General features: G+C 33.8%; 2 protein-coding genes across 3 annotated transcripts; both read right to left on the bottom strand.

Annotated features, from left to right (window-relative positions):
* Positions 1-867: 867 nt before the first annotated feature.
* LOC126615559 (protein trichome birefringence-like 41) lies at positions 868-6,234 on the bottom strand. 2 transcript variants are annotated; one of them, XM_050283403.1, is made up of 5 exons: positions 5,773-6,190; positions 3,590-3,761; positions 2,641-2,816; positions 2,185-2,343; positions 868-1,330 (listed from the first exon to the last, which is right to left on the bottom strand). In XM_050283403.1, exons 1-5 carry the CDS (start codon positions 6,075-6,077, stop codon positions 1,036-1,038), a joined length of 1,107 nt encoding a protein of 368 aa, XP_050139360.1. In that variant the 5' UTR covers positions 6,078-6,190; the 3' UTR covers positions 868-1,035. The 2 variants fall into 2 exon arrangements, with proteins under 2 accessions (XP_050139360.1, XP_050139361.1); XM_050283404.1 differs by lacking the exon at positions 2,185-2,343 and having other exon boundaries at positions 5,773-6,234.
* A 2,800-nt stretch (positions 6,235-9,034) lies between these two features.
* Positions 9,035-10,516, bottom strand: LOC126617173 (uncharacterized). The gene has a single exon (XM_050285211.1). It carries the CDS (start codon positions 10,514-10,516, stop codon positions 9,035-9,037), a length of 1,482 nt encoding a protein of 493 aa, XP_050141168.1.
* Between the last annotated feature and the right edge of the window lie 2,003 nt (positions 10,517-12,519).

Below are 12,519 nucleotides of genomic sequence, written 5' to 3'. Positions count from 1 at the left end.
AAATTACAAATCTTTTGCAGAGTTATTTTGTTTTTAAATTTTCTTTTATTTGGAATTGGGATGAGCGACAAAAAATAACGATAAGAAGGTGACATCATTTCACTGTATAAATGTTAAGATCAAAATTCGACCGTTTAATTATTCATATGAATCAAAGAAATTGACAATTCATCATAATGATGCTACTTTGTTACTGTAATCATTGATTTGTTAAGACACAATATGGATTAATAAGCTGCCCCCAAATTCAACAATTTTTTCTAGAGATGATATTTAAATGATGATAAAGAGAGTCAATGATTCTCATATCGTATTATGCAGTGAAATGATATCACATTAATAGAAAATAAAAACTTTCCTCCGCCGCGAAAATCAGAGAAGGTATTGTCCTAATAGGATGCAATGGGCCAAGAAGTAGAATGAGGACGGAGATCCTTCAATCACATCCGTTTATCGTACATCATGCAGTAAAAAATCATTGTAAAATTTTTTATTTGAAATTGAATATAAATAGTACCTGAAGAAAATTGGTCACACGATGTACAATGAAAGGACGTGATTAGAGGATCCGAGGAGGATCCTCATTCCAAGAAGTAAACATAAAAGGAAGTAAAACAGGTTCCAACATCCATATCCGATCAAGCAAAGCGCTCAGTTCCAGTTCCATGGTAATTGCAATTATTTTGGTTTGAACTATATGATTGTAATAACTAGTGTTTCTTGCTAAACTAACGGCTAGATACTTGAACAAGAAACCCTATGGAGGATTTAAATAAAGTGGCCCACCGCCCACGGGGGTCTATATCTCACCAAATTCCAAATTAATGTGTAGCAGCCTCTGATGCTTTCTTGTTCAGCAGTTCATAATTCAATGTCAACTATTAACGTTTCTTTTATATCTAGATAAGGGAAAGGTACATTGTTACGTGAATTCATTTCATGCTAAAAAAATAAGAACATGTAAAATTTTATTTACATGTCTTTATTTCAATGGGACAAGACGCCATTGTTTTGATAGTTTCGATCATGAATGTTTCAAAGAATAAAATTGTAGAGAATCTCATTCCAAGTATCTGGGACTCCACAAAGACACCAATGACTACAGTCCATTCCGGTGCGGCCTCCCAACCCATAAATTGAAGGATGTCCATCTTTACGCAGGAGTGAGAGATTTGTTATATCTAGCAATGTCACTGGCTTTTTTATTGTGCTCAACACATTCTTCAGCACACTCAAAGCTGGTGGCAAACCTCCTGGATAGGTCGACCCAAGCAAAGGCTCCTTTTGCCCTACACAACTTCTTGCCTTTGGTTCTTGCCATTCACTGCCACTAAAATCAAAATTAAGAAAAGAAAGTTAGAGACTTATGCTTGATGTCACTGGAACAAACTTCATAAACAGTTCTCCACAACAACTTAATAAAAAATTATAATGACAATTGTTTCACGTATATTTGGACGATTATTAGTCGTTGATATACCATGTATTAAATTTTACTTTTGTATATATTCTTGATTGACATCCACTCACACGACATCTAATAAAAAAAATTAAAGCTAATGTGTATGTCACCAAAACGTTGAATTTTAATTCACAGAACTTTTAATTACACTTCAATAAGTCGTTCTAACTTCTACGTACACTCTTCTTTAATGAAAATATAACGGAGAAATTGCACTATGAAGGGTGTTGTGAGTATAAGATAGAATTCTTAGAGTGCTAATAATAATTCCGTTTTAATTAATTAAAATTTAACGATTATTATCTTAGATTAGTTATAGGGGATGGATTCGTGACACTATTTTTTTTACACAACTTTTGACACACGTCTTAGTGGGGCCCACTTTCAAATGTGTTTTAACGATTCTAACTGTCTATATTTTAGATCTTCCCTCATAGATCATGTCTACCAAAAATCACCCAAATCTAAAATCATATGACCATTGGATCTAGGGTTTCTTTGTAGAACCGTTTCGTCCATTTTCTTACTACAAATGAATATCTGAATGATTTTGGATTTGTCTAATTTTTTGTAAGATGATCTATGAATGATATTCTAAAAGATAAACGGTTCGAATCGTTAAAATATATTATGAAATAGCCCCACAAAAATATGTGCAAAAAATTATGTAAAAAAATAGTGTTACAGATTTGTCCCTTAGTTATATTAGATAAGGAACGTACTTGTAATGAGAAGGAGATATTCCCTGGAAGAAAACCCTAGACTTTGCAGGATCAATGTTTGAATCAACCCATCCAGCCCAAGTAATAAGTGCCTTCTCAAAAGCAAACATGCGGTCAATGTCTTTGCTTATCTGGCCTCCTACTTCAACATAATCCCATCTGCAAGATTAATAATAATTAATTTGGTTTTTGCCTTTTAACCCCCGTTAAAATTAAATCAAAAGAGTCATTTAGTACTAAAGTCTAGTTGTATTATTCTTCACTTGTAAACGAGAGGTTTTAAGTTCGATTCTTGTCAAAGGCGAATTTGAACCATATTGTTGCTAGCCCACTGTGAGGTTAAACTCACCATCTTTCATTTAGTGTAGATAATATCGATTGTTAAAAAAAAAATAAAAAAGATAAATAAATCAAAAGAAAATTAAATATTAAAGTAAATATAGTTGTAGGATTTACGGTTGAGTGGGTCCTCTCCGATTCCACCAATGCCAAGTGTTGAAGATGAGCATGTCAATATCCTTCCATAACTTGCCTCCCATTATTGAATCAAGCTTCAAGACCCTCCCAATCTTTTCTTTTACAGTATCTACTAGATACACATTGCGGTCTAGCATCACTCTAACTTCATAATCCTGCAGTAATTTGATTGTATTTTTCACCATGCCATTTACCGCAAGAAAAATAAAAATCAGAGAGAGGACCACATGCTTCTTGTTTGGTAGAGCCGGGACAAAGGTTTATGTCAAATATTGTCCAAGCAGGGAATTGAAAGGTGAAATTTGTCATGGACGAATAGTTCGAAAAAGAAAATGGACCAATAGGGATGGACCTTAACCAAGTCTAAACTATTGTATATGATGGATGCATTGCATTCACCTATACCAAATTGATGTGATTTCATTTGATGAATTAAGTTGGTAATTTTTTGAAAGGTTCATTATTATTTAAAGGATGGGGAGGATTCGAAACTATTACAATAATTTAAGATTGGGGGGGGGGGGTGGGAAGGAGGGAGTTTCGAACCCGAGACGCATGTGTGAAAACTCAACAGCCTAAGTTATTGAACCACATGCAAATTAAGTTGGTAATTAGATATAAAGTGCTAGTACAATTTTAATTATGCTATTTAGATGCAAAACTACATTGTTGCCGAACTCTTTAAATAGAGTTGGAACATGCCAATTATATGTGGGACTCAAATAGCATTACTCATACACGTTTTTCTATCATTGTCTTCTTATGTTATGTTGCTAAATTGTCAATTTCGACTACACTTTTAAACAACTTACTAATTCATGGTTTGGATTCAAAGTCTTGCAACAAAATATGTATACCATCTGGCAAAATATTTATTCACCTAGCAAAAATGAAATAATAACAAAAACAAAGTACAAATTTAACGTACCGTAAATTCGAAGATAGATACATCGTCTACTCTTGTCACATTATACTTAGCAGTTGGCACAGCCGAGTGAAGCATGCATGTTAGGGACTGCCATTGATTTCGGCTTAATGAATCTCCAACGAACATGATGCTTTTCCCTCTAAATCTTTTGAAGAAGTCAAGCCCGTTAAATCTACAAAATAAAAGTTGTCAATATTTTAGGTTTTTCTTATCAGACAATTTGCCATGTTATATTGCTAAACTATAAGATTAAAATGATTAATTAGAACTTATGTCTTGCTTTGGTTAACAATTTAGGTACACAATCTCCTTATACATGGCAAGAAAATTTACACCGGATTCATCAATGGTGGACAATCCACGATTCCACTTGTATTTGTGTACTTGAGAGAAAGTTAAATGATAATCATTATTCATAATCCATATAAGCATGTTAATCCTTTCCAAATTTTAGAAAAAACATTAAGAGTTTGGATTTCTATCTGCTATGACTCAACCCAAATCCCCGCTATTTTGTATAATATATTATTGTTATTGCAAAAAATATAAGCTTTGGTAAAATCAGGCTAGGTTTTTCTGAGTATATGTGGTCTTATCTTAATGAATAGTGTGTTGAGTTCCACCCATGCGTTCTGAGTTCAAAATTCGATCTCTCATCTCTTAAATTATTGTAATAATTTCGAACACATTTTCCTAAGTTTTTTCTGAACCTGATCATATGATGATTTTCTTTTATGTCAAACACGAAGAACTCACATGACAAATATAGCACCACAGAAGCCTGTGAGCTATATTACACGACTTTAAAAAATAGTTTGATTAATTTCATTAATAATTGTCACATGAGTAGAGGCCATATCACGAGTGTGGGACTAGAAAGAATCCAAATCCGTCACCACTGTGCCATCGCATTATCAAGACGATCACAGTTCACACAAACCAAAGATGCAATTGTCACCTATGAAAGCCTGCCATCACCGACATTTTCCATGCGGCCAAACATTATATTTCTTAGGAAAATCATTAGGAGAGTGTCGCTTTATATATTCAGAGGGGCCCCTCTGCAAGAATTTTTGTGTTTTTAAACATAACATTGATCTACTCAGTTCACAGGATGTCTCCCCCCACGAATTATATAAAATTTATTCATGTGTTTTTCTTTTTGGTCAGAAAATTTGTTCATGTGTTTGAAATGTAAAAAGGATCACAGTCAACATCTAAATTTACTTTTTATATTTCGAAAAATATTATCAAAACAAGTCATTTTCTTAGAATTGATTTGGAATGTGGAATTTCAAATGTAAATAGTGTAATTCATGTCTCAAAAATAAACAAAAGAATGACAAATTAGTTAATCTTTATAAATTCATATAGTTATATAAATCCATAAAAACAAATTAGTGTAAACTTGTGTAACCCGCATTATTTACAATAATGTTCAAATAGTTTTTAGTTTTAGTCCTATAAAATCCGAAGTCTTTGTACTGATGCATCGGAAACACGAGGAAAGAAGATGGAGACTACTAAGAACTATAAACTACTAAACCCTGTTTAGTCTAAGAAACCTCGGAACTAGGCAAATAAAACACTAAAACATCTGTTAAATTCTAGCAATGTCGAGATAACTTTTTGGTTTTTTTTTCTTTCAATTTTTTGATTCATGAAAAAAAAAAAACTACCTTCCACTCAATGATACAACTATTTAAAGACACTAGGAGCAACTGTTACAAGAACTCAACAGCCCTCACTTACTAACAACATTAAAACATAACTCTTACAACTTCAAATACATGAAACGTATAAAATCTAAGAACCTAAGCTTCTTTTTCTATACTAAATTAAAGCATGACCCATCTAATTTCCTTATGCATGTAAAATGGCCTATCCAACAACGATGCATGTAAGCGTCATCGTATATATGGCATCGTATATTAATTAATGAAAAATTTACCCCCAGTTTTTGGTCCACCAGATACTATAGCTACAGTGGCAAAGAGTACAACTGCTGGTCCTGATCTCATGACTACACTTAGGTCGGAGATATATAGGATGAGCCAAGCCAACAACTAGGAAAATAATAAGCAATAATATTTGCAGCTAATAATCGCAACAAAAGAAAGGCATTAATAATAATAAGTAGAAGAAGAGAAGCCAGAGAGAGAGAGAGATAGCTTGGTGTGCACCTTGCTAAATCACAGTCATGTGGTTGCCATCTGTATTTGGTGTAAATCTGATCGGGACGGCCATTCTTTTGGCAGGTAAACTCATGCTCAATGAAGGGGCATGAGGAAGGATTGTAGAGCGGGTAGGATTGGTCCAAAATCCATCTCCCTTTGAAGAAATCACATGACAATGACGACGATGACGATGGCTCACCAATTCTTTCACCATTTAATAATACTACTACTTGGTAATCAGAAACAACAAGAAGAAGGAGGAAAACAGCTATACTACTCATACAAAAACTACTATTAACCCAGACATCCATGAGCCTTTTTCTAGAGAGAGAGAGATCGGTGTTTAAAAGAAATGGTAATGGGACTACAAACTGTTATCTCTATTTTCTCTTTATCTCTTATAGCTCCTATATTTATAAGTATTGTCTGTATATACGTGAGAGAGAGAGGATGGAAAGTTGGCAATTTGTGTATCTTTGAGGCAATGGTTTACGTTGCCCTTTTCTCTTCACGCAGATCTCTTTTGGGTCGAATAAATAAAAAAGGAATTAAATGACAGCTTTAAATAAAAAATTTCAAAAAGAAAAAGATATGTAGAAAGTATAATCATTTATTTTATTTTTTGGGTTAAACAAAGGGGCTAATAGCCCAACAAATGAGAAATTACAAAATTATGTTGCAGACTCTAGAAATATCCAATAATAATAGCTGCTACAAGAAGAAGTAGATCGGACCCAAAGGATGAGGGAAGCTTAGGTTGGCCAACTCATCAGTCACAAAATTTATCTCGCAATAAATATATCAAATATTACATTCCTAGTTACGCAGTGACATCCCATGACAAGCTTATCAATTCACCAATAGGAAAATTATCAGTGGCACAGTAGAAGTGTTGCCTATTTTATCAAGAAAAATCTTGCATTACCTTATAATTAACAATTATTTTATAAAGAAAATTCGTCCGTAATAAGATTGTACCCGATTTAAGTTCCTAACTCTCAACCAAATAATAAATACTAATTAAAACCCTAAGTTAGGAATTTCGGATTTGTAATTTCATGGTCATTTTGAATAGCAATGCGAACTTTCATGTTTCTTCATTTTTTTTCCTTTCCATAAATTCACATATACATGAGCATTAGTTACGGATCAATGTTCGTTATAAGAATTTGCCATTGTAATTGTATTAACTAATTTATTCACAGAAATTAGCACATCATGTTTCATATGAGAAATGCTATGAGAACTCTCTAAAAGTAGGAATCTTCATGAATTCTCTGTCATCTTACATTTTAATATCAATATCCCCGGAAAGATATGTGGCCATGAAACATGGATTAAGTGGAACATAATTAACTAGGCGATAAAGTCGTGGAAACACCTGTTTCTTCCTTATTTTGGACCTTAGCTCCATGGAACAATATACTAACTACTGCTGAAACATGGAAGAATTGAAATCTTAGATTAAAGTGCCAACATAATAAAACATTGTGCAAAAATATGAGGTGGCAGATAGTCTTGCTTTTGAGAGGATCTCCTTATCATTTATCTATATTAGTTTTTTTTTTAGAACAAACGATATTATCTACACTAAAGGGGTGGGAGATTGGGCTAATCCTCACAATGAATTAGGAATAATGTGATTCAAATTTCTTTTTAACCAGAGTCGATCCTAAAATCTCTTACTTACAAATAAAGAAGAATACTACTAAATCGTGGTACTATGTGACCATTTCTTTATATTAGTTGATAACTAAACATTGAAATAAATAGTCGGTGACTTTAGTATTATTATCGTTTCTTTATTGTTTTTCTTGCTTCTGTCATAGTTGCTTCTGATGAGCAATTGGCTAATCTTTATACCTTGTATACTTGTATGATTTATCACGATAAAGTTTAGAAAAGACTTTGGGGGTTTTTTTTTCTTAAATGTTCCATTAATTGCTATCTCATCTCAGAGGGTCCAGTATATCAACATCAATAAAAATTGAAACGCTCACGCAACTGAGTCACATGCTGTAGGGGCTAAATTGTGGAGCCGGACGGCTCACCCAACCATCTTACTCTTTTTTTTTCTTCGGAACTTTCATGAAAATGACTTAAACTTTCATAAAAATGACTTAGACTAAGTTTATTTTAATAAAAAAAAATCATTCTATAACTTTATTTAATGAAAAAGACTTAAATTTTAATGAAAAACCTTTAAACTTTAATAAAAAGGACAAAAGAACTTAAATTTTAATGAAAAAGACATAATTTTAATATTACAAAAAAAAAAAAAAAAAAAAAATTGACATGCGAGATCCGTGCTTCCTCACACGTACTGTTTATGAAACTTAATGGTACTACATTGTTTATGAAACTTAACGGTACTAAACTGTTTATGAAATTTACTACACTGTTTATGAAACTTACTACATTGTTTATGCAACTTAATGATACTACACTGTTTATGAAAGTTAACGGTACTACACTGTTTATGAAACTTAATGGTACTACACTATTTATGAAACTTAACGGTACTACACTGTTATGAAACTTAACAGTACTACACTGTTTATGAAACTTAACGCGCGTTGGGCACACATGTGTTATATTTTATGTTTTTTTCCCTTTTGTCTTTATCATTAAATAAAGTTATTAGATGATTTTTGGTTAAAATGTAAAGTTTTGAAGCCTTTTTTTATATTTTATTTTATAAGAATATGAAGGTGAGATTTTCACATCGGTAAAAAGAAAAACTTTACAAAGACTTATAAGCAGTAGCGAAGCTAGGAATTGAAAAGGGGAGGGGCGAAGTTAAAAGAGTGCAAGGTTCAAAAGAATAGCAAGAACCAAATCCTTTATATAGTAATGTCTTCCATAATTTATCAATACAAATAAATTACAATTGTTGCCGACGAGGTTTCATATCATGAAAACGCCGCATAATAGGCCCATTATCAATAAAAGCAAATACATCTCTCTCAATGTAAACAAGCATGCTATCACTCAACCATTGATCTCCCATTTTGTTACGCAATAGTGTTTTCACAATCTTCATAGCAGAAAAAGCTCTCTCCACCGAAGCAGTTGCAACTGGTAACACCAAAGTCAATGTAAGAAGCTTATACACTAACATATAGCTTGCAAACCTTCCGGTCTTCACCAACTCCTTTGCAAGATCACCAATTCCTCTCAATGATGAAAACTCACTATGCATCTTCATATCGTGAATGTAATTGTCAAGTTGAATTGGAAGATTCATGAGGTCCATACAATCAAAATCTTAAGGATAAAGTTGGGCTAGACGAACAATTTTTGCTTTGTCAAAAGATGCAAAATTATTCACCGGACTCAAACATGCCATACAAAGAAGCAATTCGGTGTTTACCTCATTGAAGCGATCATTCAATTCCTTTAATTGCGTATCAAGGACTTGAAAATAGAGGTCCACACGATAGTAATGGAAGTTTGTGAGTATTGGAGCTTTACGCCTTGATTTTCCGGGTACAAAACGCAAATCCTCCATGTTAGGAACGACAATATCATGCTCTTGACAAAACTTTTGTACATCATCAAGCAAGTCCCCAAAGTCATCATCTCTCAAGGATTGTAGTCTTTGCTTGCATACTTCCACTAACGCCATCACATTCACAATATCTTGATCTTTCTTTTGTAATGCTTGTGATAACTCATTCATAATTCCCAATATGAGTCTCATAAAAAAAAGGTGAAACACAAAATCAAAAGTTTGTATGTCATGGAATAACTTACTTACTTCACCAAAATTGTCTTGTTTGGTATCATCCTTAATCCATTCAAGCACCTCCACCACGGCTTCAAACATGACAATAATACTAACTATAGTACCATAATGTGAGTTCCAACGTGTATCACAAGGACGCATGAGACTAATCTCTTGATTTAACCCTCTACCCGTTTCAAGATCACCAATATCAAGAGCTTTCTTAATTTGTTCTAGTTGTTTCTCTCTAAATGCGTCACGACACTTACACGATGATCCAATAGTATTGACCAAAATACTAGCATTGTTGAAGAAAATGGCGACACCCTCAATTCCCTTTGCAACGGCTACAAGAGCTAGTTGAAGTTGGTGTGCAAAATAATGAACATAAAATGCTTGAGGATACTTGTTCAATATCTTTGCTTTAAGGCCATTTAGTTCTCCTTTCATATTACTAGCTCCATCATAGCATTGTCCCCGTAACTTGGACATACTCAAATTTGTTGAAGCAAATAATCTCTCAATGGCCTCTTCAAGTGAGCTACTAGTTGTAGAGGAGACATGTTGCACACCCAAAAACCTTTCAATTACTTCTCCTTCCTTGTTCACATAACGCAATACCACCGCCATTTGCTCTTTAGTTGAAGAATCACGTGATCCATCAACCAAAAGAGAAAAAAATGTACCTTCCATATCTTTAGTAATTGCACCAATAGTTTCAATGGCACAAGCACGGACAAGATCTTTTTGAATATCAGAAGAAGTATACTTGAGATTCTTGGGAGCATTCTCAAACACAACCTTCCTAACTTTATCATTATGATCGGCAAGAAATTGCATAAGCTCCAAATAATTACCCCTATTGCTTGATTTGAACGATTCATCATGGCCACAAAAAGGCAAACCTTGTTGCAACAACCATCTTGTGCAATCAAGTGCGCCACGCAATAAAGTGTAATAATTAATGCGAGCTTCATCGGTTTGCTTAATCACAAATGTTTCAATATGTTGCTTTTGCGTCATCAAATCTCTAGCTTGTTGTAAAGCTTTATTATGAAGACTTCCAACACCTCCCTCATGATCTCGAAAGTGTTCGAGTCCTTTCCTCCAATTTGTAAACCCAATCTCAGTGAAGACATCACTTCCGGCATTTCCCTCTTTATCAAAATCACACTTGAATAGATAACAATAACGGCAAAATGCAGCATCTTTTACTATACTATACTCCAACCACTTAAAATTATCAAACCAACGAGTGACAAAACATCGATTGTTGCTAACTTTTCTGGGCATGATGTGGTCTTTAGGCTGACAAGGATTATTTTGGAGATAGTGGCGACGAATTGCTTCACGATAATTAGGTGGATAATCAAGCATTCGACGTCTATGTCCAGGGTCTGCAGGAAGATTAGCCAGTATTTCATCCAACTCAGTGACCTCATTTTGTTGGAAACTACCCAGAATACTAGAAGAAGAAATATTTGGAATATTCGAAGGAGGACTACTCGGAATATTCGAAGAAGGACTAGTCGGAATATTTGAAGGAGGATTTAAGCACTGTTTCTTATAGTATCGTTCCATTATGTAACTGTATATGGAAAAGAAAAGAAAAAAGTTTTAGACTCTTAATCTTAGAGTAAACTATACTATAGTCAATATGAGTACTAACTAATTAAACCAACAATTCAATTAATCAATACCAATATTCATATAAATTATTTAATACACAAAAATTCAATTCATAAATTAATATCAATAATCAATTAATCAATAATCAAGAATTCAATTTTTAGTCTAGACAATATTTTCATAATTTTCATTCATCAATAATCATTCATAGGATTCATATTTATACGCAAAAATCAATAATTAATTAGTGTATTACTCTATGATTCTATATTAATTAACTAAAATTTCGTATTAATGAATCAATTAGGGTTAGGGATAATACAAATTAGAAAGTTAAAAAATTTACCTAAGATTGAGAGAGAAGTGGAAAACCAACCAACAGTTGGCTGCTAGAGGCTGGCAGGCAGTGGCGGCTGGCTTGGCTTGAAGGAGAAATATGGGACAACAGAACGGAACGGAGGGAGGAGGGCGCTGAAAACTGTTGCTGGGATTTGGGGGGGCACACACGGGCCTTCTGATTGGTTTTAACAAAAGGATTGGCTTTCAAAAGGTGAGAAGTGATTTGAATAATGGAAGGCACGGGACAGTGGTCCCCTTTAAAACTTTTATTTATTTTTTAATCAATTAAACGAAACGGAATCGTTTGATTAAGGAGGTTTTGTTTTTTTTAATACAAAATGAAACGAACCGTTTCATTTAAGAGATTTGAAAAAAAAGAATAACATAAGCTGCTGCACAACAGCAGTAGAAACTCAAGCCCAGAAACCGATCTGCAGTGCAGGTGCATCCATTAATTCCGACGGCACCAGAGGGGCGGAACCACGCTCCTGGGCTTAATTTCCGGAGAGGGGAGGGGCGGCCGCCCCTCCCAGTCCCTCTGTAGCTTCGCCACTGCTTATAAGAGTATTTTCAAAAGAGATGTCATTTCTTAAATGAAATATCATGCAATCAAATTTGAAGGTTGGAAGAAGCTCCAATATGAGAAAAAGTGTTATCAATTATTTTTTTTGTAATTTTTGTGTTGTGTCATGTGTGGATCCTTTAATGCACTAATTATAAATTATAAATTATTATTTTAATTAATTTTTTTTAAATGGATCCCACAAATATTATTATAAAAAATTAGATTGATTGGAGGAAGAGAAAATCTGACACTACCATATCAGCTATCAAATTAACATTTGACATCCCATACTCTTAAAAATTGAGATACTCTTCCTATTGGGAATTGATATTAAGTGGAACTATAACTTCCTTTAGGGTGCGTTTGTTGCACCGGACTGTCTCGGACTGGACTAGATTCAGGGCCTAAGCTGGACTGGCTTAGACTAGACTAAGCTGGACTAGTTTAGTGAAGCGTTTGGTGCAGTGTCGGACTAAAAAACAGGATAATTAAT

The sequence above is a fragment of the Malus sylvestris genome, chromosome 3, assembly GCF_916048215.2.
Source record: "Malus sylvestris chromosome 3, drMalSylv7.2, whole genome shotgun sequence".
Taxonomy (NCBI): domain Eukaryota; kingdom Viridiplantae; phylum Streptophyta; class Magnoliopsida; order Rosales; family Rosaceae; genus Malus; species Malus sylvestris.
Note: the sequence above shows the minus strand (reverse complement) of the source record. Positions and strands in the feature narration are given on the sequence as shown.